Genomic DNA, 25,514 nt, shown 5'->3' with positions numbered 1-25,514 from the left:
AGCTGAAAGGAACGTTAGAATCATATGAGGGTAAGAAAAATAAATCTGAACTAGGTGGGCCAGAGAACATAGAAGACAAACTGCAATTTAACACAGACCTAACTCATAAAGCGTCTGGGTGATTTTGCTCCTTTTACCTTCTTCAGACTTACCAGGCAAACCACTTTTTTCTTTTTTTAATTCTCTCTTTTTTTTTGAGATGGAGTCTCGCTCTATCACCCAGGCTGGAATGCAGTGACACTATCTTAGCTCACTGCAACCTCTGCCTCCCGGGTTCAAGCAATTCTCCCTGCCTCAGCCTCCCAAGTAGCTGGGATTACAGGTGCCCGCCACCACGCCCAGCTATTTTTTTTGGTATTTTTTAGTAGAGATGGGGTTTTGCCATGTTGGCCAGGCTGGTCTTGAACTCCTGACCTCAGGAGATCCACCCACCTCAGCCTCCCAAAGTGCTGGGATTACAGGCATAAGCCACTGTGCCTGGGCTTTTTAAAACTCTCTTTAGCCAAAAAGAATAATAATTTTTTTCTTATGCTTCCATCAAGGCCTAAATATTAATAAAGAGCTAAGGAAAGGTAACACCTACAGAAATCTCAAAGAAAGGATGACAGTGCTATTAAAGTTTAAGAGGGCAATGAAAACCAGAAACTGAAGGCAGAGGTCAGGAGCAGATAGATGCTGGAGAAAATCCAACCCTGTCTACCAATCTATTTCTTATCTATTGATTTAATCTTATCTAACTGTTTTAAAGGAACACTTCAATCCTTCACATTAGCAAGTCAGAATCCTACTGGTTAACTCTGTAAGACTTCGTTTCATGAATAATAGGGCCCCAAATGCCTGACCTTCTTCCCTTGTGCCCCGCACCTTCCCCAAAGCTAGTCACTGGATCACTCCAAACCATGGCTTAATTTTTAGGCTAGGGTGGTGGCTCATGCCTATAATAGCAATACTTTGGGAGGCCAAAGTGGGAGGACCACTTGAGGCCAGGGGTTTCAGATCGGCCTGGACAACACAACAAGATCCTGTGGGTGTGATGGTGTGCACCTGTAGACCCAGTTACTCAGGAAGCTGAGTCAGGAGGATCGCTTGAGCCCAGGAGTGCAAGGCCACAGTGAGCTATGACTGTGCCACTGTACTTTCAGTCCAGCCTTGGTGATAAAGTGAGATCCCGTCTCCTTAAAAGAAAAAAAAAAAATCAGTAATACTATGTATTTCTAACAAAATCAGTCACAGAGAAAGGTGGTTATAAAAAAGTGCTATGTAACATGAGCATGAAACCAAGCCACGATGTGATAAACGTCCAAAGGAGCACAGCAGCAGTTAACAGATAAAAACACCCATGGATTAGGAGGGCAAATACTGTAATAGTGCAATTAACAGAGGAGCTGTCAGGACTACATAATATGAAAAGGCAGAACATATTCAAAAGAACACAACCCCTATTCTGGGACTTTCAGAAATAAGACTGAAGAGGATGCTATCTTCTTGTACCATCAAACAAACATCGTAACTCCTTATGCACAGAGGACAGACACAAAAGGAAAAGGACAGAGAACTCAGATATACACTATGACTCATTGAGTCCTACTCCCATATAAGAGGAAGATGGAGAAGTGGAGGTAAAGGTAAAAGGTAAAATCAGCACTTGCAGGGCTGGCTGCAACTTGAGGAGTGGGGAGCTCTCTCTAATCTCAGAACCATAATTGATTTGTCTGATCAACCAGAACAACAGTAAGCCATGTACCAGCCCCATTTTATTGCCTGTTTTACACTCTGTATCTGCAGGAGATTGTATTTATTACGGAGCAGGCTACAGCAAAAACAATAATAAACCTAAGATAAAGAACAGCTGAGAAACCTGAGATAAAGAACACTGACACGCATATTCCAATTTTTTCCCTGCTGGCGAGGGAGGGAGCTCAGACAGGATCAATGAAAAACAAAACCAACTAATAATGAAAACATGGATGTATGAAGTCAGTCACCACAGAACCATCCTTCAAATCAAGTAAGACCTAGTACCAAGTCGGTCAAATTCTCAGCTGGTTCTACACTCTGGAACATCCTGGCTTGAAAGGAAACTAGACTATGATAGAAATGGCAGCAGTGGCTGGTACTTCTAATAGCCCAGTTCCTACACTGTGAAAAATTGGAAGTAACAAAAAACCAGTAACTTCTTCAGGATCTAAGGTACCAGCTTGGGAGTATGTAATTTTCTTCCTTTAGTGGTTACCCTAAAAATAGGTGTAAGAGATGTAGATGGGTCAACACAGACACACACACACACACACACACACACACACACACACATATTTATTATTATTATTATTTTTTGGTAGAGACGGGGTCTCACTACATTGACCAGGTTGGTCTTGCATTCCTGACCTTAAGCAATCCTCCCACCTCAGCCTCCCAAAGTGCTGGGATTACAGGCATGAGCCACCACACCTGGTCTAGTGGGTCAAGTTTTTATCAAAGCCCTAGACAAACTGGGGTTCATTCAGTTGGTGTTATATGCAGATGTTCTGTCCAACTTATGGACAACTCAAAACTCAGTTGACTTTGACATCAAAACCCATCTGTAATAACAAACAAAAAGGCCAGCTTATTTGGCCACTACAGAGGCTGGTATCTTACGTTCCAAGCCATCGACCTCACACTCCTGTGCTTAGATGAGTCACTTCCAACCGTAAGCAATCAGCCAAGCAGGTCTTGTATTTGCCAGGTCTTCATACAAAAGCATTTAAATGCACTCTGACCCTTACTCTGTGAAATCATTTTTTAAACAGCAAGAGAAGAGATAATGGAAAAGGAGTAGAAACTCAACTCCTAAAGATGGAGGCAGTTAACACTAGAACAAAATTACAGGTTATTTGCCCCACCATTATGATATAATCTCTTCCATACAACACGTTTCTTAAGAGTGTTTAGGAGACAGAATGTACACTTAAGCATGTCTTTGTCCTCACCAACGATGTGTACTGGGATGGAGAGGAGGGTGGTACATCAGTTCATTGTAAATTATTTCGGCAGATATTGCCTACACTGTCAGCTCAATAAAAACCTCCATTTATCTTGGCCTGCAACTAAGAGGGGGATCAATCTGGGGCAGTAGGTAACACAGTTGAAGATTAAAAAACGATTAAGAAACCTCTGTGAAACCATTACATATATGTACATTACATTGTCTTTTTCCCTGTTTATTTTTCATCTGGCTGTAAGCCGTTTGCCCATCTGATCTCACACCTGTCCCACAGACAGCAAAATTGCCAGCATGCTTCAGGAAACAGAAAACCCACACAACTCACTTAAATTGAGCAAGGGCACCCAACATACACACAGACTTAACCCTGTGATGGAAAGAAGGGAAGGTTAGAAGGTGGGAGAAGACAAAACTCCTCTATTAAAGAGAGCACCAAAAAAACTGCAATCTTAGGTGAATAATTTGTGATTCGGGCAGAGAAGGTCACATCTGACATCCATTTAAATCGAACAGCTTTTTCACTTTCAGTCTCCCACTTGCCCAAGCTTTACTCTTATTTATGTGGTGACTGAGAGAAATTTAATTGGCATTTGTGTTTAACTTAAGAGCAAACCAATCCTCCAATACTGAGACAGAAAAGATAATAAAAATTGGTACGAAACTGAGCTAGAGTTTAAGGGGGAATTGGTGGGGTAGGAATAAAAGTAAATAAATAAATGAAGACAAGTTTCACAAGACCCACTGCTAATGACAACAGAAATAAAGGAATAAAAAAAGCATCAGAAATCATCAAGGCAGGAGGCAGCATAAGATTCAGAGACAGCAATAAAGATCTTTAGGACACCACATTGAGAGGTGTGGAGAGGACAACCCTGAGACCGGTGTGCCTGAACCTCAAAACCTCCTTAGAGTTGCTTCACCTCACTGTTGGTGCCAAATCAGAACTAGAAATGAACTCAGGTGGGCCCAAGGAGAGAGCCTATCCCTAAGGTTGAAATCAGCTTCTGGAAGGCCCTGGAGTATGGGCCCCACATAAGCTTTTGGATGGGCATATTTGGCCCTTTGTGTAGAAGGGCTTTCATTGCATTTTCCAAAACATTTATAACTTTTTGCTCCTGCTGATGAACCGCCAAAAATTTGCCCTTTTATTACTATAGCAGCTTTACCAAGACAAATATTAAGGAAAGCATTGTTGAGAATGCCACGCACATACATAAAAAATATTAATAATATATATGCAAAGAATAACTCAGCCGGGTAAGCTACACAGAAAATAGGCCAAGTAACATCGCACTGGGTGAGTCACACTGGTTAAAAATGAACATTAGCAGATACACCATAGTTACCTGTGGCTCAAAGGCCATTAGCTACAGGTTTCTGGGCTTCTCAGGATTCTAAGCCACAAAAAGTGCATATCACTTTATTTCACCCACTTAACAGAGGCCCCAACCTCTAGAATGAAGTCCAGTTAACGTGTTGTAGGTAACATTGTTTAACCTATAATCTGCAGTGACTGGTTATAGAGAAAGAAAAGCTCAACAGAGTCCCACTGTTTAAGATGAGCAGGGAACCACTATACCTAAGCAAGGGGGAGCCTGCCAGACACATTTGTAGCAAGCAATCACCAGGAGCAACAGAAAAAGCCTCAGCCAGGCCTGGGCACACCACATAACAGGAAGATAATACATTCTGACTCATCTCTCCTGCAGCCTAGGCTGAGCTCTAGCACTTTTGTTTATACTAGTATTTTCTTCTCAGGGCCCAAGGCAAATTCCCTGAGTGCCTAAGCTAAGATTTACCAGCTCTTCCTCCTTCCATCTCCCCTGGGCTCCATCTCCCCTGGGCATCTTCCCTATGCATGGCACAGACCTGATCCTCTGCTTAACCATTAGTGACTGTGGTGTTGAAATGGATGGTATGTGTCTCGGCAATAGAGAGTGCCTTTCCTGGCCACCTGATCAAAATCAGCACTTACACCACTCACTATCCTCTTAGCCAGTTTTATTTCTCTTCACAGTAGTTTTCGCTACCTGACACTGCAACTGCCTCCCTTTCTGACCTTCAGCGGTTTTCTTCACTGTTATATTCTCAGAGCTTAGAGCAATTCCTGGCATACAGCAGGCACTCAATAAATACTTGTTGACTAAATGAATAAACTAGCTCAACTATCAAATGGATCTATTCAACCAAAGAGACCCTAAACATTCAAAGGTAAAGTCCTTACAGCTAAAGAATCATTTGGACACAGCCTATTGGGAGCTCTAAAATATTGGTGCCATTGATTCTTCTTTATTATCTATATGTATTATCTCAAAGGATGTTCATACATTTCTCCATTCTGTCCCACTTACAGGCAAGCAGAGGAACAAGCGGTCATGAGGAAATCATGATGAATTCATATACTTCTCCTGAAACCTATACTTGACCTTTTGCCACTAAGACTTCCTACTCATAGCAAGAACTGGACAGGAGTTTTAAAAAGAGGCAATTTTATTTTAATACAACCGAGAAGAACTACCTTCCAAACTCAAAATACAGTAATTAAAAGTGAAAAAGCAACATAGAGACAGTTCAGGTAAAGAAAAAGAATGAAGTTAATTCTGCTTTTCCAGATTATAAAACAGGCTCCCCATAGATACCTAAGTAGATGCCCCTGGGGCGGGGGGAGGGGTAGTCACAGTCAGTGCCTGAAAAGGAGCGAGCTAGAGAAAACACATAAGCTGAAGTACTTCAGCAAATATGCAGACACGCTCTTGAGCCTCTGAGCCACACAGCTTGATTCAGGGACTGGACTCACCCCAGATATATCTGCAACACGGTGGATAGGCACTTCCTTCTTGCTATGCAATCCTTTGCCATTCTTAATAGCTCTGTTAAGGAAGAAGAGAAAAACCGATTAAAATAAGAATCACAATGGGAAGGGGTAGGAGGGTGTGAAAATGAAGAGAGAAGCGAGGGTTGTTAAAGTGGGGATGTATGACTACACAAGTGACACTGTACACTGCTGAGTAGCCAGTCTGTGCAAGAGGATTTGGTGGAGGGGGGATTATAAAGCTGCTCTTCTCTTAAGCCCTGTTACCAGCACTTGGCTGCCAGTTTCCACTAACAGTGTGCTTAGTAATCAGAGGGCTGCCTTACTTGTTTTCAAATTAAAGGCATTGTTCCAGGCACAAAAGAAGAATCAGTTAGAGGAGCACAGGCCTAAGAAACAGAAGTAATAACGTTTCCTTCCGTGTTTAATCACATGAAACATTTTAAATGCAAAATATGTGGCTAGTGTTCCAATTCTAATGGAAATAAGTTCCTCCCAGGTAAAAAGATAAGTTGCCCTGAATGGAGCAATACTGTAGAGAAAAGTCATTTAACAGTAGGAAAAAAAATTAGCAAATGCTACATAACTGACGTTAAGTCTCATTTTCAATCGGTCTCAGCTATAATAAGAGGGGATTTAACAGGGAACTCTGGGACTCTGCCAACCTCAGCCATGGGTTGGTTTGCTCTAATCACCCAATCCTCTGAGTGGTAGCTCTGGGAACAGAAGCCTACGCCTCACTAGGTACGATCACTGGTATAACAATGAAGGACCACAGAATAAAAGCTGACAGGTGAATTACTTGGTCCGTACACTGTTGGATAAGGCCTTCTTGTGTACTGCCAGCCTGCAGACATCAGCAGGGAAGAGTTCTGAGCTTAGAGACAGAGAACTAGAGATTAGGGGATGTTCCCACAAATCTTGTCTATGGAGACTCGACTTTTTAGGGTTTTTGAATTCCAGAGGAAGTGTTGAGAAAGCTGCCCAGCCCAGGGCCAAATGTCAGGCACCCTCACACTGTCAGCCACATTTTCACCTCTTCCCTTTCAGGAACTCACTCAAGGAGCAGGGGTAGAGGACACACTTCTGCAGGGGTTACTTTCAGGGTCATCACTTTCTAAAGTAAACCCTTATAAGCCAAATTGGGTGGGTGTTGCTCAGTGCTAGGTAGAATAGTCATATTTCTTTCATACTTGGGCTTTTATCATCCACCTGAGCCCCCTTGCTTCATCCCAGGGGATGTGTCCCTCACTCAACTCATTTGAAATGCTTCTGGTTCAGAAACAACAAAAGTTTTCCTACTATCTAGTTTCTACTCCTTGATGAGGGCAAGTACTGAATTAACAAGAAAATAAAAATCATAGCCTCTCTCTCACTCTGATCTGAAATGCTAACTAAAAGATAGCACTTCCAAGCTCCTTGAATCCCGTGGCTCCTTCTGAATTTGAATCAAGGGCTTCAGCTTAAGAAACTGAAAATGGGGCTGGGTGCAGTGGTTCATGCCTATAATCCCAGTACTTTGGGAAGCCAAGGCGGGCAGATCACTTGAGGTCAGGAGTTTGAGACCAGTCTGGCCAACATGCGAAACCCTGTCCCTACAAAAAAAAAAAAAAAAAAAAAAAAATCGGGCTGGGTGCAGTGGCTCAAGCCTGTAATCTCAGCACTTTGGGAGGCCGAGGCAGGCAGATCACAAGGTCAGGAGTTTGAGACCAGCCTGACCAATATGGTGAAACCCTGTCTCTACTAAAAATACAAAAAAATTAGCTGGGTGTGGTGGCAGGTACCTGTAATCCCAGCTACTCGGGAGGCTGAGGCAGGAGAATTCCTTGAACCCGGGAGGCGGAGGTTGCAGTGAGCCAAGATTGCGCAACTGCATTCCAGCCTGGGCGAGAGAGACTCCATCTCAAATAAAAAAAACAAAAAACAAAAAACAAAAAAAAAATCAGCCAGTTGTGGTGGCACACACCTGTAATCCTAGCTACTTGGGAGGCTGAGGCAGAATTGCTTGAACTCAGGAGGTGGAGGCTGCAGTGAGCCGAGATCACTCCACTGCACTCTAACCTGGGCGAAAGAGCAAGACTCTGTCTCAAAAAAAAAGTAAAAGAAATTGTAAATGGGTAAAAATATTTCCCTTTACAATTTCCTCTAGTGATTTATCATTCAGGGATCCTGGTAGTGGTCAGCAACCAAGGCGATTCTCAAGCTTTGCCCCTCACCCCTTGGGATTTGCAAGCTACCAGTAAAAGACTAGAAGTTGGTGGCTAGAAGCCAACTAACAATCCAACTCTTCCACCTCCCCAAAGCCCTGCTTACATCTTGTATGTCCTATTTCTATAACCTCCTCTGCCACCAACAGGCTCTCCTTATTTTGCTACTGCAAATTGGAAGGAGCAGCCTTAAGATTGAAGCTTCTGTGATGCAAGACAAGCTCCTTCCCACCCTGACCGTACCTCACCTCCTTCAAGGCAAGGACTGCAGAGCATTCTGCAGGTCCTATGGGGCACTAAATGCCTACAGCCTTATCCTTTAACAACAAGGACAACCAAAATAAATAGATCTGTTCTGTAAACAGACAGGTTCAAGTTAGAGCACTGCTGAAATTGTGGCCTTTCCTGGGGCTGGAGAACATCTCATATGCTATGAGAAAAAACGAACAGGGCCTGAGCAGTAAGTTAGAAAGCAAAGATCCTCGAGGCAAAAGCAGTGAGGTGGGAAAACTATAATTCTGCTTTCTTTCTGTGACCACAAAGTAGCTCTGTGCTATAAGCAGAAATCTAGGACTTAACCAAAACTAAATATGCTACCAAAGAGGAAAAAACTAACATCAGAAACTGGAAGACGTGGATAATAGTGTACATATGACATTTAAAACAATAACAGCAAAACGATTCTTTAAAATTGTCTTAGTATTAATATTATTCATGCTCTATCCTGTTTCTAAAAAGCATATTATCGGATACTTATTTGTGTTCTGGCATAAATTTTGGGAAAACGTTCAAAGACAATTTTTTCACACTTAAAATATTACTGTTAAACTTGATCAATTTCTGGCACATTCAAGAGGCAGCAAGAAAGTAGCACTGTACCAGCATATATAAACTGAGAAGTAGCCCTTATTTTGTTAATTCTTCATAAAAGAAAAGCAAAATTCAAAGTTAACAATAGGTAGTTAACCACTAAATTCAAATATGCCCACCTAGGAAGCACTCTAGCCTCTTAGTAGCACACTAGACCTAGGCTGCAAAGTGGGAGGGATCTGTGAGAAAAGAGCAGAGTAACCTGCGGCAGCACAGGTCTCCTTCCCTGTGCAGAGGCTTCTTCGCTTCTGGTTCCCACACTGCTTCAGGAACGACGCTGAGTGAGCCATTTCCAGAAAACCTCCCTCTGCTTGTCACAAGTCTGATGCCACAGCAAGAAATTCTCCACGAAAGAGTATCTGGGGGAAGTAGGAATTCAGGAATGAATCTCACAGAGGAGAGGAGCAAATGCCAAGAGGGGAGGCCTGCCACCGCTATCTGCAAAGGGAGAGTACCATCTTTATTCCAGGCTATGAGGATACATGACATGGAGACCCAGGCTCTGCTGAAAACAAGGTGTACTGCCTTGCTACCACTTCTCAGTGGGGTTCTCCTCTGCATCTCACATAACCCAGTTTCTCTGGGATAGATTTGTGGAGCTCTGTCTTTGAGATGTGAGAAGGCAGGCAGACCGCAGGCTGGCTTCCACCGTATCTGCTCCACAGAGCAAACACTAACTCCCGCTCCCCATACTGCCTTTCCCTGTGGGCCTCAGCCACAGCTCTGCATCCCTTTTCATTAGGCAAGGAATGAAACTCCTGACTTCTAAACCTCTCCTGCTGTGTCTGCTTAATAGCCACTTCCTCACAAAGGCAGGCTAGTGTGCAGGCCAGCCAGGAGAAAGGAAGCAGTGGGGCAGAACATAGCCTACTCCTCTCAGCAGCTTTCTTCTCCAAGATGCAGCAGTACAAAGACAGCAAAGACTACCAGTGTCAATAACTGACAAACATCATCACCAGTCAGGGAAAGTAAGTATATATCCACACACATGCCAAGGAGTGGCAGGACAACAGAAAGATGAAAACACAGCTTTCTAGGTTGTTTCTAGGAGCCACAGGGCTGTATGGTACTACAGTGTGGGAAGATGAACTCTATTCAGACCACTGGAAAACTCTGCTTTCTTTAAACAGCAAAGCTTGAAATTCTCACATATTAGCTGCTGCTTTTCCTCTAGAAGAAAAAACCTACAACTTTGCAAAGGCAGACAACATTTTTGCAGGGAGATCATCTCCATGGCCTCAGCACAAGATTAGAATCTGCACACATTTCATGCCAAGGAAGAGTCTGCTCTTAGGTTTGCAGTCCCTAGTTCATCCAGAAAATCTCAAGACCAATGCTCTCCAAGCTGGATGTCTGAGCACCGCAGTCACAGTCCCTCCCATGCCAACAAACAGGCCCCCATCTTACTGCCAATTCAATGACGGTAGATTGCTATTCTGAACAAATATTTTTGTGAGCTTACAAAGAAACTCAAAGGATTTATGGCTAGATCCAACCTTATCACAATCATAAAATAGTTATCACATCAGGAATTCTTAACCTGGGGACATAGTGCGCGTCAGCTCAGATGCTAGAAATATCTCTGATCCACCCTAAAGTATCTGTGAATTTTCTGAGGGAGCAGGAGCTTTCAACAGAGTTTTACAAAAAGAACTACTTTCATACATGAAAGAGATCTAAAGAAAATAAAATGACACAAAGCAGAAATGGCATGCTATAGGTGGCAGGGAGATGATGTGGCAAGGAGGCTACAGAGCTGAGAGAGATCAGGACCCCTGAACACGTCTCCTCATCTGTAACTTCCTTTTAACAATGCTTTCCTGGTAAGCAGGCTCCACGATGTCTCTTCACTCTGCTTTTGCTTTACCCCAACATCCAACATTCTTCTTTCATAATTGTGCTCATTTGGCCCTTTTGGAACCCTCTTGGTCTAGGCCCTCCCCAATTTATTTCAAGATAACGTCAGGGATATCTAACTAAATTCATGCAATCCCTTTTGAAGCTACACACACTTTGACTGAATATTGCACACCACTCCCACATCACTTCTCAATAAAAATCGACATCATCATTTTCCTCCCCTACTTATACTCCAAACAAAGACAACCAACCAGCTTGTGAAATTAAGTGGAAATTCTCAGACTTGGCTTTCATGGGTCCCAACCATGTGGCCCCAGTTTACATATCCACATGATTTCCACATTACTCCTAATCAATTAGGCCCGTTTTCTTCATGCCCCCTTCACGCAAGTAATTAATTATGTGTGTCCCCTGGGCTTTTGCTTCCCCCTTGATTCCACTTGTCATTCTAGTCAACACTACAATGAAAAGAGTATCACCTATCTGTAGCCACAACCTCACTACAATCATAAAATAGTTGGGACAACAGAAATTTTTAACCTGGGGTCCCAGGTGAACTCCTTTGAAATGGTAGTATAATTTGCGTGCGTGCGTGTGTGTGTGTGTGTGTGTTGTGTGCAGGTATCACTCAGTTCAGCATGTAATTATAAACTGCAACATATGACTTTCAAATTGTTTCATGTGTTAATCTTTATTTCTGTATCTAGACTACAGGTCCCTTGAGGGTTAGTATTCTGCCCTTAATCTTTATTATAGTATTTAACAGACAGCTATCTTTCCATAATTATATAAATTCAGGGCCATCTAGTTCAATTAAAGTGTGCCAAGTAAAGCTGAACAAATGCTTGGTAACTGACTGATTAATGCGGAACAGTGAAAATATTTCAAATTGGAGACAGTGACAATGCCAAAGTGACTGTAGGGCAAAAAAATGAGGTTTGTTGGCTTTCCCGGACACACAGCTTCATGATCTATGCTCCAGGGCAGAAGCAGCTAAAGACTGCCCTCTGAGTAGAAACAGAAGCGGAATAGCATCCAGAACAAAAGCATCACATCCCACATCAAGTCTCCTGGAACTGCGGGAGATGGGCAAGAATCTGAGTGGCAGTGAGTGGGAGCAAAGCTTGACCACTGTAAACAATAAAACAGAACCAAGTAGCAGGATTGTAAGGAATACCTACTAAATAATCAAGGAAAAATGACTCAGTAGGAAGAAAAATTAATTCCAACAGAAAAGGTTGAAAAGCAGAACAAAGAGTAAAAAACTTGGTAAACTTCCGAAGCGTTTCTCATTGTGTTTCAGGTCACGCTGAGGAATATGGTTTTTCAGCATGAACCAAATACAGATATCAGTGCAACATGGTAGCAATAAACAATTCCTTCGGCCTTTCTCCTGGTTCCTTGGCAGCTGGAGGAAGCGACAGGGTGGCACCACTCAGAAAATAAGATACAGAGCAGGAGCAGGTGCAGAATGGTAGGTGGGGGCACTAAGATTATGCAGCTGCATTTTCAACGAAATTGAGAATTACTGATGAGAAAGACAGAAAAGATTGAGAGTGCATAGACTGGAAATGAGGAAATTGAGTCCTACGGTCAAGGGGAGGTGGGCGGACTAATGAGTCAGTAGGTATTATGAGGCAGTGAAGCAAATAACAAAGAACTCTAGGTCATCATCTCGTCTAAAACTAATATAAGGAAGGAATGAAGACACATGCTATTGTGCTGGGTATGATAATGGATCTGCAGTGGCAGGTAAGGGGGAGGAAAGGGATTGTGAACTCCAAGGCAGAGAACAACCAACTCAATGCTAGAGATGAGGGGAACACAGTTACAAACTCTACTATCCCAGATTAGGATCAAAGGAATATTAGAGCTGGGTATTAGTGGTTATGAGCAGTCTAAAGTCTTCTTGAGAGGATAGGACCTCAGGAAGGTAGATTACTCAAAACTGCCTCAATGACACTGATTTTATAGTTTTTGCTGTTCTGATTACAAAGTTCATCAGAAAAAAATTTCAGGAAACAATGACTCATAATCCTATTTCAAGAAAAAAACACCGTTTAAGTACCACTTTTAATAGGTGCACAGGAAATCCATCACATATGAACGTATGGTTCAAAATTTTAATCGATCCCCTGTTGCTAGATATTTATGTGAATAGTTCTACTACTATAGATAATGCCATGAGGAATAACTTCTAGAGCACCTTGCCAATTACTTCCTTAGGATAAGAAACTGCTGTCATAGGGCAAGAAATTGGCATTTGCTTTCCATCTCCCTTTACCAAGGCAAACCAAACAGAATATGCCTTCTCTTGTGGACTCTATTGATGGATAACCCATCAATTTGGGTGCTCCTTTCCCTATGAATCCCAACTACCCACATATATTCTCCATTTTTGTAACTATATTTGTAATTATTTACTTGTTCACTGAAATCACCACTAGATCCTGTGTTTTTGTTTTTACCCCCAAAAATACCTGATAAAATACTTCTTACATAACACAAACACATCAGTTACAGAAAACTTTAATGTGTCTTTTGACTGAGTGAAAAGCAACAATTCTGTGACAATGTTCAGTTTGGAAAATGGTTTTCCAATGTGAGCTACGTTTATTCTGACTTACTGGAAAAAATTCATTGCCATACCCCAGATATTTGGCTCTCTGACCTTGACGCAAAAGCAAGAGCAATGGGAAGTAATTCTTCTCAACTTCTGGGCCCAAAGTTGGAGGGTGCTGGCAGGAGGCAGAGTCAGAAGCTGCTTAGGATAAAACAGAAATGCACAAGGAAGTTTACAAGAAATTTAGATGTAAAGGATCCTGCAAATGAAAGAACGCTATGAAGCGGATTTCCCGTTCACAATCAGCTATAAAATTCTGTGCATTGATGTATCAGTGATTAATTATTTGAACTATAGTCCTCCTGAGAGATTTCTAAGGATTAGAGCAGAAGCAGGATAGGGATATGCCTAATACAGACTCAGCTCTCCGACCCACTCAGCCACCTGACGCTGCAGATGAGCCAAAGCAAGCAAGCACTGTAAGACTCGAGATGATTTCACATTAAATTAGCCAAGAGCTGGTGGAGGCTATTCAGAAGGAATCGAATTAAGGAGCCATGAACTCAGAGTCTGAGGAAGGGAGAAAGAGACAGGAGTCAAGGGGAATAAAGAGCTGGGACATACTATAGAAATCCAAAGCTCGTCCATTCCATGCCTTGTTCTCTGTTACTTATAACCATGACTGTAATTCCAATGACAATGAAGATTAAATGATCAATCTTCCATGAAAGGGCATACACTTTGATTCGTTTTACAATTATCAGGAACTGATTAGGGCAGTGCTTCTCAAATTTTAGTGTACATCAGAATCACCTAAAGAATGTGTTAGACTGCAAGGGGCAGGGTGCTGAGAATTCACATTTCTAACAAATTTCTGAGCAACAGTGATGTGGCTGGTCTGAGAGCCACTGGTTTAGGGAAGCAAGTTATAAGACATTTCAAGAAAGTCAAGGGTCAAGTGTTATCACTTTATAGTTACAATTTATTTTGGATTGAAATGATATTCCCAGTACAAGAACTTTCCAACATATCAAATATTTTGGTTTGTGTGAAAGAAGCAAGAGCCTCTTAGCCAAGAGGACAGTGAGACAGAAGAAAATAGACAAGTGACTCTGGACAGGTAAGTGGTCATAGCTGAACCTATTTTGGGGGATGGGGGTGGGGGAAGACACAACGATGGCTAATTCATGTAGGAAGTTTAGCCTAGAACAATGTCCTCTCTGAAGGAATACAACCAGTGTAGACTAATGATTACAGAACAGAGCCAAGGAGGACTGCTTTCCAGCAGTTAATCATCCACCCATGACCTGCAGGGCTACCCACAGCTTGCTAGTCAAGACAGGAGATAAAGCTAAAGGGCGCCAGCTATACCCCAGCCCCTCATGAATCATAAAGAAAAGTCTCACAGCATGAGTTACGTCAGAAGGAACTAGGGGTGGGGAGGGAAGAGAAGGATGGGATGGAGGGAGTGAACAGATCCTCTTAATATCCTGAAGGAGAAAACTATTTGGAAATGGAGACATTATACAGCTCTCCAGAAGTGGCCATTTGTGCTGCCTTAAATGCAGATTGATTACTGCTATTTGGATGTTGAGTGCATCATCTTTTCTGAAGAAAGGGAAAAGCTAAATTTCCCCACATTCAGCTGCATCGTCAAATCACTTCCCAACACCAGCTCTTTTAATGCATTTTCCTGTTATCACATCCACTTGCAAAAACTGATCTTCCCTACTCCCCAAAAGCGAAACCCTCCACACTGACACATAAAGACATATGCTGAATCCGGTTAGCAACCTCATGACCGTGACACTTAACTGCAACCCCAAAATGTAGGGTGGGATGTGCATTTCCAAAGTTAAAAAAGAACGGAAGCCATTAGGACATTTAAGAGAAAGGCCAGTCTCCTCCTCTGTGCTGGCTTTCAACCTGTACTGGCATGGTGTAATGCAGAGGATGAAGAGGGCAGTCGTAAGGCACCCAACTACTGCCTCCTATGATGCTTGAGCTAAAAATCCAACAGTACCCTGGTGTTACAGGAATCTACCATTAAACTTCAAGTAAGAGCTCTGTTTTTCACAGTATTCAATAGGTTCCACTTTTATTCAAAAAGAATTTTCACTTGTTGAGGTCATTAGATTGAAAGTGAGAAATCATGATTTATTTAAAGCCATACCATCAAACTGTTGAGAAGATAAGAACAGAGGCTGGACAGAAAAGATGAATTTCAGGAAGATACTCTCATAGGACCATTTAATAGAAATGAGAGATGGAATAAAAAAGATGTAAGGCAAGCAGTGTTAAAAATAAAGAGGGAGGAAAGAGGAAGGGCTAAGAAAACAGGTAAGAAAAGAGAAGAAATTAGAAAAACAGCAATATCCAGCAGTACTAATAAAATTATTTAATGCCTGTCCCTCTGAGATTGCATGCTTTGTAAAGGGTTGAGTCTACTATCTTTTTTGTTCACCGCTATTATCGCCCATGCCTGGAACCCAGGATATACTCAAAAAAAAAAAAAAAAAAAAAAAAAAAAAAGGAATAAAGAGAAGAAATGAATGCAAAGCCATCACATGCAACACAGACCAGCCTTGACCACTGTTTCTGACAGAGGAAAGATATGCTTTCTTGGAGAACTGATTAACCCATTTAATCTACACTCTGTGATAGGATATATCAGTTTTAAAATTTCAAAACACATAAATTCAATGCCAATTGTCTAAACAGACTGGTATAGAAATGAAATTTTCTTATCAAAACATTTAACAAATCACAATAATGTCAAACCAATATACTCCTCTTCCATTTCAGAGTCCTAAAATTGTATCTTTTAACTTAGCAACAGAAAATGCTGGCAAATAACTCTTCACATTCCATTCATAACCAGTATGTGAATGCTAGTAAAACTGAAGACACAGATATGAAGGACCAGTTGACAGTTTTTTCTTTTTTTTTTTTTTAAGGCACACGTCACTTTTTCCATTTATTGAAATTTTATGGAAAAACTTCCCTATAAATCAGAAAAAAGGAAGAGCTCCTCTAGCTCTCCAGGGTGGAAGACCAAGAGCATTTCCTTCCCAGTGGAAGCTCTTCATTCAATGGAATTGCAAAATATATTTACAAGTCACTGCTACAAACTATGGAACTTAGAAAGCCCACTGTGGCCCCCATTAATTGCATCACCGAGAGAGATATGCAATGAATACTGAATCCCTCTTAATAATGGCCAGGGATATTGGTTTAAGAAAGAAAGAGTTATCAATATGTTTATAGCTTTTTGACTAAAGTCTGTGACAGAAATGCCAGCACAGATTTCCTACAGGTTCAAACACAGAAGCCTACAATATGAGGGCACTGCCAATCTCACTAAAAAAAAGTGAGAGACTGGTGCTTATGGGGTTTGGAGTTTGGAGATTGGAGATGTAGAACACAGCAAGGCTGGAGTGCTAGTTTTTTGTTTTTTAGAAAGAGGGTTTGCTGAATCAGAAAAATGAGTCCTTCAGGGGACCAGGAAGAGAAGTAGCCAAGGCAACGCTGAGATGAGGGCAGGTTCACACTTGCCTCTCAAAGATGGATGACAACACCACGGTTTTCTAAATCTGCAGTGTGCCAGGCAAGAAATAGAATACACATGAAAAGATAAGAGAGAGCCTGCCCTTTTCTCTTCTCCTGAGATAACCCTAACTTCATTATGTATGACCAGAATGAATCTAAATTCATTTAAATCTGCTCAGACACTAGGTTGTTCAATACAATTGCTTTCCTACAGTCAGGCTGGAGCATCAATTTCTTTTCCGAATATATACATCCGATCTTGAAATTGCAAATCTTAGAATTAAAAGATACCTTAAAGGAATAAAGCCCCAACTTCTGAACTAACATAACTTCTGTATTTTCCTGCAAAGAGCCAGATTCTAACAATTTCTAGGAATTCTTAAAATATTACATTTTAAAATAAAGCTACTGGTAGCATCAGAAGATGTACATAGATGATATCCCCCATGTATAAAGAAAACATAGCACACAGCCACGCTTTGATCGGACTCTAAACATTACCAACTTGTATTCAGTGTCCATAACATGCTCAACAAAAGCTCCACTTGGAAGACATCTAGCATGATGATGAAATTCACATTCTGGCCTCTCCAAAATCAAAACTTGGATGTGTTACACCAAATACATAAAATAGAGCATATGAAAGATTTTTATGACACTTCAGAAAGTAAAAAGGGTCCCGGTAATGACTCACTATCTTGGAAATACCGCAGAAGGATATATGGAATATTCCCTGAAGAAGTTAAAAGCTCTGCCTAAAGTTTGGAAGACTCGTCAAGACAAGGCATATGCAGCAGGCCAGCTAACTGAGAAACACTAAAACAACAAGAGGAACTGGAAATGCTGGAAAGCCAATATGGGAATCAAACAGGATCATGCAGAACAGAAATAATGATTCACACTCCCTAAGGAGTCCATATGATGCTTCTAAAAAGGGAGACCAAGTTCAGGAGTGTCACAGAGAACTATGGGTCAGCTGCACCTAAATTCTGAGGCGGCGGGGTGCCGGGGGCCGGAGGGGAACAAAAAACAGAGAATACACACACTGGAACTCTCAGGACTGTGGGACAACATCAAGGGCTTTTCAACGAAGCCTATGAGATAAACAAGGCCTGAGAGTACATGAGAAAATGCCAAAACCTTATCTTGCTAGGACATAAGGTAATGAGGGAGGGGGCAGCTGATTATAGACAACGGAGCTGGAAAGGAAGGCCAGAAGGCCAAAAGGCCGCCTTTTGGGAATGTGAGGTTTATTTACCCTTTAAACAAAAAAAGATGTGGCTTCCTCTAGATGGGCCATGTATTTAAGACATAATGAGGGTTTCCCAGAAGCAGAGAGGCACCTGAGTAAAGGAGCGCTGAAGGGTCAGTGAACTGAACAGAGGTGCTGATGTGGTAGAGTTTGTTTCTATGCAGGCAAGTGGATATGCTTGAAAGCAACAGGCCAACTGCAAATTGGTATTCTTCTTCCCCCTGTCTCATCTGGTCTCCCAATGAGTGCCTACCGCATCACTCCCTGAGCGTCCATGAAATGATATGAGAAAGGCTGGCAGATCATATCCCTTTGCAAAGGAAGTAGGGGCTGCAGAGCCCTGAGAAAGCTCATCAACTTCTAGGCAGGCAGCTGTGCTGACCTAAGTCAGACAAGTTTAACGGGCTGCCCTTTCCCCAAAGCTTACAATATTTCTCTGGAAGTACTAATGGCCAAGCAGTGCACTGGAAAGCAAAGTCAACAGAAGAGCACGCTGCACCACTGCCAATATCACCAGCAATAACCAGGGTCAAAGAAGTCTGTTGGAATCAACACCCTGGTAGGGAGGAACAGAGCAGAATGATGCCTTGCCACCTGACCCGTCTATTATTTACCTAAAGAGTGTCAGAACAAATGACTGATATGAATGCGGCAGATGTTATGAATTTGGCCTTTGCCAAAGCATTAAATACGGTACCTTAAGAAATTTTGCTTGGGAAATTAATTCAAACTGGCTTGGTTCAGCACACAATCGCTGAAGATTAAAAAGTGGCTGAAGGATGATAAACAAAAGACAGTTAAGTGACAGTTCAAGCAGTGAGAGACTTGGGGTCAACACCAAAGCCATTCTTGTTTAGGGGTTTTATTCAGGGCCCAGAAAAGGAGTAAACAACTCACTAATGAGATCTGCAGAGGACATAAAGCTGGGAGGTAGAGCAAATGCACTGACAGGGGCATAAAATCACAAAGCAGAGTTCACCTAGAAAACATACAGCTCATCTATCTAGGGAAAAACAACCCTAAACTCAGATAATATTCAATACTTGGCCAGATAAGGGGCAGAAGCAGCAGTGAAAGAGCTCTGACACGCTGTAACGTGAGAGAGGTGAGAAGAATGCTAAGGGAACATGCGGAATGTGTCACAGGAGAACGAGGTGCTTCAAACTAAAGGCAAACTCAAATAAGCCAGTGTCAGGACATAGGTGGTCTTGAAAAGTGGTCAACTTTACCATTTTCAAGAAAGGGAGGCTGCAGTGAGTCATGACTGTGCCACTGCATTCCCGCCTGGACACAGAGGAAAGCCCTGTCTCAAAACAACCACAGCCACCAAACAAAACACCAAACCATGAGGACGGGGATTCTGCACTGAAAATCTTTTTTAATGGCTACAAAACCACCATTCCTATCTAGCAAGCATTCTGATCTTTCTTGAATCTGACTTCACTTTCCTGGGGGTTAGCATCGAGAAGATGGCACTGGGCTTAGTGTCCTGGGGCTCACTGACAAGACTGCTCCAAACAAAAATTCACTCACAGTTCATGCTGAGTATTTCTCCCCATTCTTTATGGGGCCTGTATTTCCTTATGGCAATGCCTCATGGGCATAGGGAAGTGGTTAATTCTCTCCGTTTACTCAACCTACAACAGTGCAATGACCCTGAAGCCAATTTTCTCACCATCAGTCTGAAAGCAATGGCTCAACACAATTATCTCTAGGCAGCTCACTGCCTTAGCAAGCAAGCATCTTGTTACATTACTTCTGCACAAAATAAGCACTAGACTAAAAAGGCTGTTTTCATTTTAAAACCTAAAACTTAAAAAACTTCACTATCTATGAATACTCATTAAGTATTATAGCACAACATGGCTATTTCTAACAGCATAATAAGAGAGCTTATTCTGGCCTCACTTTCCAGAGCAGCCCTACAAATTATTTCCATGCTTACCTGCCTGTCAGAATTACATATTCACTGGTGGCAGTGTGAAGCCTGCGTGGAAAATATAACTATACATTCCATTGTATTGCTGAGGGCTCCTGCTACTCTGGAAATGCATAACCTGTTCCTCAAGTTACCATCAGATTGGGCTGAATATGTCCAGCACGGACCCACCCCCCAAATCCCATGGATAGTTTAGTAATTGTTCCGTTTCCTACTGGAGCTGGATGATCAAACAGTACCAAGACTAATAATCCAATTAAAATAACAGGCAAAATATTTGAATAGACATTTCTCAAAAGAAGACATAAAAATGGCAAACGGCCATGTGAAAAGGTGCTCAACATCACTGATCATCAGAGAAATGCAAATCAAAACTACAATGAGATATCATCTCACCCCAGTTAAAATGGCTTATATCCAAAAGACAGGCAATAAATTCTGGCGAGGATGTGGAGAAAAGGGAGCCCTCGTACACTGCTGGTGGGAATATAAATTAGTACAACCACTATGGGGAAAAGTTTGGAGGATCGTCAAGAAACTAAAAATAGAGCTACCATATGATCCAGCAATCACACTGCTGGGTATATACCGCCTAAAAAAGGGAAATTAGTATATCGAAGAGATATCTGTACTCCCATGTTTGCTACAGCCCTGTTCACAACAGCCAAAACTTGGAAGTAACCTAAGTGTCCATCAACAGATGAATGGATAAAGAAACTGTGGTACTTATACACAATGGAGTACTATTCAGCCATTAAAAAAGAATGAGACCCTGTCATTTGCAACAACATAGATGGAACTGGAGGTCATAATGCCAAGTGAAATAAGCCAGGCACAGAGAGAAAAAACATTGCATGTTCTGACTTATATGTGGGATCTAAAAATCAAAACAACTGAACTCATGGAAACACAGAGTAGAGAGGTTACCAAAGGCTGGGAGGGGTAGTGAGAAGGTGGAGGAGAGGTAGGGATGGATAATGGGTACAAAAAAAAAATAGCTTGAAAGAATAAATAAGACCTAGTATTTGATTGCACAGCAGGGTCACTATAGTCAATAATAATCTAATTGTACATTTTAAAATAACTAAGAGTATAACTGGATTGTTTGTAACACGAAGGATAAATACTTGAGAGGACAGATACCCCATTTTACATAATGTGATTATTACGCACTGCATGTGATTATTACGGCTTCACTGTTAGTCCCAGAATGATGATAAACATATCTCCTATAGAGCACTCATTCATGCTTTCTTTTATACAGCTACAAAGGGAGATCATATCTAATATACACCTATTTTACATATTTTTTTAAAATGGAAGACCAAGTGCACTTAACCAAAATTAGACAGCAAGTTCAAAATGTGTCCTTCTTTTCATGGGGAAAATCTGGAATAATAATACATGCTTTCTCAGCATATTATTTTCCAACACATTCTGCTCAAAACACCTTATGTAACCCATAAATACATACACCTGTTATATACTCACAAAAAGTAAAATTAAAAAAATTAAAACCAAAAAAAAACAGAACCAAGAAGTGTGAAGTCACATTTCTCATCATGAGTTCTTTGGGACTTTCTTGCTTACTGATAAGAGAAGAAAGTAAGCAGGTTTATGAGAAAACACCAGTCACAAAGTACGTATTTTAAATGAGCATTAATGAGCCTTAAACAACCAAAGATGTGAGTATTTTCACTGGACTCTTTGTACTTAAGAATGAGGTCCTCCACAGGGTCTATTGGGAAAAGCCCACGAGAAAGAATCCAAAAGCCACAGCAGCCTGACAGACTGATTTCTCGGCTGACATCTGTGTGACATTCTACAGATGCTCTATCCATCAGGATGTGACACGGTGTTAGAGGTAAATGTCACATATCAGGGCAATGTTATGGGCCAAAGAGCAAGAGAAGTGATCTCAATGACAAAATCTGAAGCCGAGATTAGACAACATGTGCCCAGAATCACTCCTCCTCTGTAGAAAATAACCTGACAATTACCAAACTCCTAGAACTAAATGGGTCCTAGAGGCTATGGAAAAACTGCTGAGTGAGGCAGGCCCCTGAAATCACATTCAAACAATGGATATATTTTGGTTGAGTCCAAGCAGTCTGCTGAGCTATCCAAGTCAGTTCAGCAATAAGTAGCTCAGTTCTTGCTCTGTTTCCCAAGAAGTCTGGGAATCACTCAACTACCACACTACCCAGTGACAAAAGACTCCCTGAGGGATGACAATGGCCAGAAATACTGCTGAGCAGCACGCACGTCCTTGGGGCAACCAGCCACAGGGATGAAGGACAAATTAAAATGTCACCGGGCTTCTCAAATGGTCTCCTGCCAGCTGTCAGAAGTGTTTGAAACCAAAACTCATTTCCTAATAAATGTTTTCTTTCCTTTGTACATGACAAAAGGTCTAGAGGTGGTAAATGGGAGGGGCTAGGAGTGGAGGCCTTTGGAGGTAAGAAACAGAGGCAAATGCACTACAGACATAAGCACGGCTTCACTGTTAGTCCCAGAATGATGATAAACATATCTCCCATAGAGCACTCATTCATGCTTTCTTTTATACAGCTACAAAGGGAGATCATATCTAATATACACCTATTTTACATATTTTTTTTAAATGGAAGACCAAGTGCACTTAACCAAAATTAGACAGCAAGTTCAAAATGTGTCCTTCTTTTCATGGGAAAATCTGAATAATAATACACGCTTTCTCAGCATATTATTTTCCAACACATTCTGCTCAGGTATAGGCACAAAACTGGGAAAGAAAAAAGTGAGGGCGTGGGTCCCCATGTGTTTAGTAATGTTTGGTCTTACCTGGCCTCTGCAGCAAGCAGTTCATCGTAGTGTGATGATCTCTGGTCATCATCCTGCCGGTATCTGATCACTGTGGCTAGACCTTTGCTGACAAGAGCCTCAGCAATGTTTCTGCAACAGAAAAGATAGGTCAGTGAGCACTAGAAGTGCATATGGGGCTCAGTCAACAGAAATAATAACAGTTAGCACCTGGAGGTCTTAACGCATTCTGGCAGAGGGAGGGAGAAGCCAAGGTTTCAAGACCTATGAGTTGCTAAGCTAGAAATCCAAATAAAAGGTTAAATAACAAAGTTCCCTAGCTCAGCATTTTTCTGGTTAGTACAGTCAGATGCTATATCAATCCATATATCAAAAACTAGCAAAAAAAAATCTGTAAAAAGCCCACATTGCACCAGGCTATTTACAGAATGTTATAAACAAGCCACTGCCCTCAAGAAAAGTCTGCTATAAAATATTAGGCACATAGAGAAAAAACGGAACATATAAAAGCATGACCTAAATTTCTCAAAATCTTTCTAGCCGACAGAACAACCAGAAAATGTCCTCTTTTCGTTTGGCAACGTTAGAAACATTGGTTTTACATAACGAAGTGTTTCTCTTACAAGAACTCCTGAGAGTAGATCTTCTACCCAAAGTGGGCTTGGAAAAGATAAGACTATGAATGAAGAGAGAAGGGGCAGGCAGGAGGGAGGCATTCTAGCAGAAAGGAAATTCTTTGCGCTGTGGCTCATGCCTATGATCCCAACACTTTGGGAGGCCCGGGCGCTAGGATCACTTCAGCCCAGGAGTTTGTGAGCAGCCTGGACAACACAATGAGACCCCCATCTCCATAATAAAAATTTAAAAATTAGCCGAGCGTGGTGGTGCATGCCTATAGTTCCAGCTACTTGGAATGCTGAGGGAGGAGGATCAGGAGTTTGAGGTTGCTGTGAGCTGTGATCACACCACTACACTGCAGCATGGGTAACAGAATGAGGCCCTATCTCAAAAAAGAAAGAAAAAAGCAAATCAAGGTGGGGAACAAAGAAAGTAAACAGTATAAAATCTGAGATGACCAGTTTTGGAGCAATACTCCATGGGAGCTACAAAAAATCTCAGGTTAGACTCTAATGCAAAGTAATTCTCAAATGCAACAAATCTTTTTTTTTTTTGCTGGAATAAGAAAATTGCTCACACTTGGGAATGAGAGATGCCACTCTATGTGGCCTGCATCTACTAACTAGAGAAGGATGAATGGGAAATGATATGCAGGCACTTAATGATACATATTTGAATGGTTCCTCCCCAACCTGGAAAGGGAACTTTGTTATGAACAATCAAACTGCAAAAACAAATTTTCAAAAATTAAGTATAATTAACTATAGCAAATACTGGAAAAGAAGAGGCATGATATTACTGAGGGAGAATGGTGGTTATGTCTTTCTTTGTGTCTGTCATAATTACACCAAAGGCCCTACTTAAACCATCTGGTTTGCTGCCCTTTAGGGAGAGGCTATGGTAAGCAATAGGCTACCGTGCCATATGCTATGACTGAGTATTGTTTGCCAATGTGGTTAACTCCTAACACACCAGTGGTTCTTAGAAAGTCATACTGTGGGGATGCTGGGAGCTGAACCAACCAGTATCTGTGCATGTTTACGCAATTTAAGGGCTCTATTCGTCAAAACCCAGGAGAATATGCTTTTTTTTAAAGAAGAAAAAATAAATGTGTTGGTAGAGCAAGGAGGAAAAGATGCAGTGGCTGATTATCTTCTCATTATATGCCCCTCTGATGTCTGTTTATCTACTGCCAGCACGGTATTAATATCTCCAAACCGCCACGGAATTAGCACTTCTCAAAATCCACTCCTACAAAGAGGCTGCTTTGCTGGCCACCCTGTCTCCTGAGTCACCACATAAGCGTGCTGGCAAATGCTGTCATTATCACAGAGTTGTGTTTGGCAGCATGGAGAAGGCAACAGCCTCAAATCAGCAGATGTAGATGTTGATACATGGTGAGGATTTAACTAAGGTTGTCACTAAGGGGCCCTAGCAGGGAACAAGAGAGGCTCCACCCATCAAAGAGCTAGTAAGAAGGCTGGGGAGTGGCATGGGGGACAACTCCACTTTTGATAGTCTGAGATGTCCTGGCTGTTTTAAATGCCAAGAAAACAAAGAAATATTTGTTACTGCATTTTGAATTACTGAGCATTGACATTTTACAGTAAATACATGGGGTTTGGAGGAGAAAGTGGGAATGGCAGAGCAGGCAAGGAAAAATTCACACAAACAAGCTTTGATATATAAAGAAAAACAACACAAATGTTAAATGATCCACCCCAGTAAATGCTGCTCAAATCAATTCACAGAATTACTGAGTACCTTCCTGGCCAGGAAAACCAAGGGCACTTTCTCTCCTCTTCCTTGTCCCTGCCCTCTTTATCCTATCAGCAAATGTCTACAAGCCAGTTAAGACCTGCCATATGGAGTTCCTGAGGCCTTAGATTCCCAAATCACTCCACACCCTGCCCACTAACTTTCTTCTCTCTTTCCTTTAAAGCTCAGCATTTAAGCCATGTTCTCTTAGCTTCTTATCCCCTAATTATAGATTTCTCCTGGAGGAACAGTTGTGATGCTGGTGCTTAGCGGTAACGAGAGTAAAAATACATGAAATGAT

At 41.7% G+C, this 25,514-nt stretch overlaps 1 protein-coding gene across 1 annotated transcript in view; it reads right to left on the bottom strand.

The window, feature by feature from the left end:
• Positions 1-25,514, bottom strand: part of SND1 (staphylococcal nuclease and tudor domain containing 1) — a 440,010-nt gene that overhangs the window by 179,945 nt on the left and 234,551 nt on the right. Inside the window, exons 13-14 of the mRNA XM_003261285.3 lie at positions 22,859-22,969; positions 5,781-5,853 (exon numbers count right to left, since the gene is read on the bottom strand). Of these exons, the coding sequence (XP_003261333.1) occupies positions 5,781-5,853; positions 22,859-22,969 (184 nt within the window). The remainder of the gene's footprint in view (positions 1-5,780; positions 5,854-22,858; positions 22,970-25,514) is intronic.

Source organism: Nomascus leucogenys, chromosome 13 (genome assembly GCF_006542625.1).
Source record: "Nomascus leucogenys isolate Asia chromosome 13, Asia_NLE_v1, whole genome shotgun sequence".
NCBI lineage: Eukaryota > Metazoa > Chordata > Mammalia > Primates > Hylobatidae > Nomascus > Nomascus leucogenys.
The sequence above is the reverse complement of the archived record's forward strand: the minus strand, read 5'-3'. Positions and strand labels throughout refer to the sequence as shown.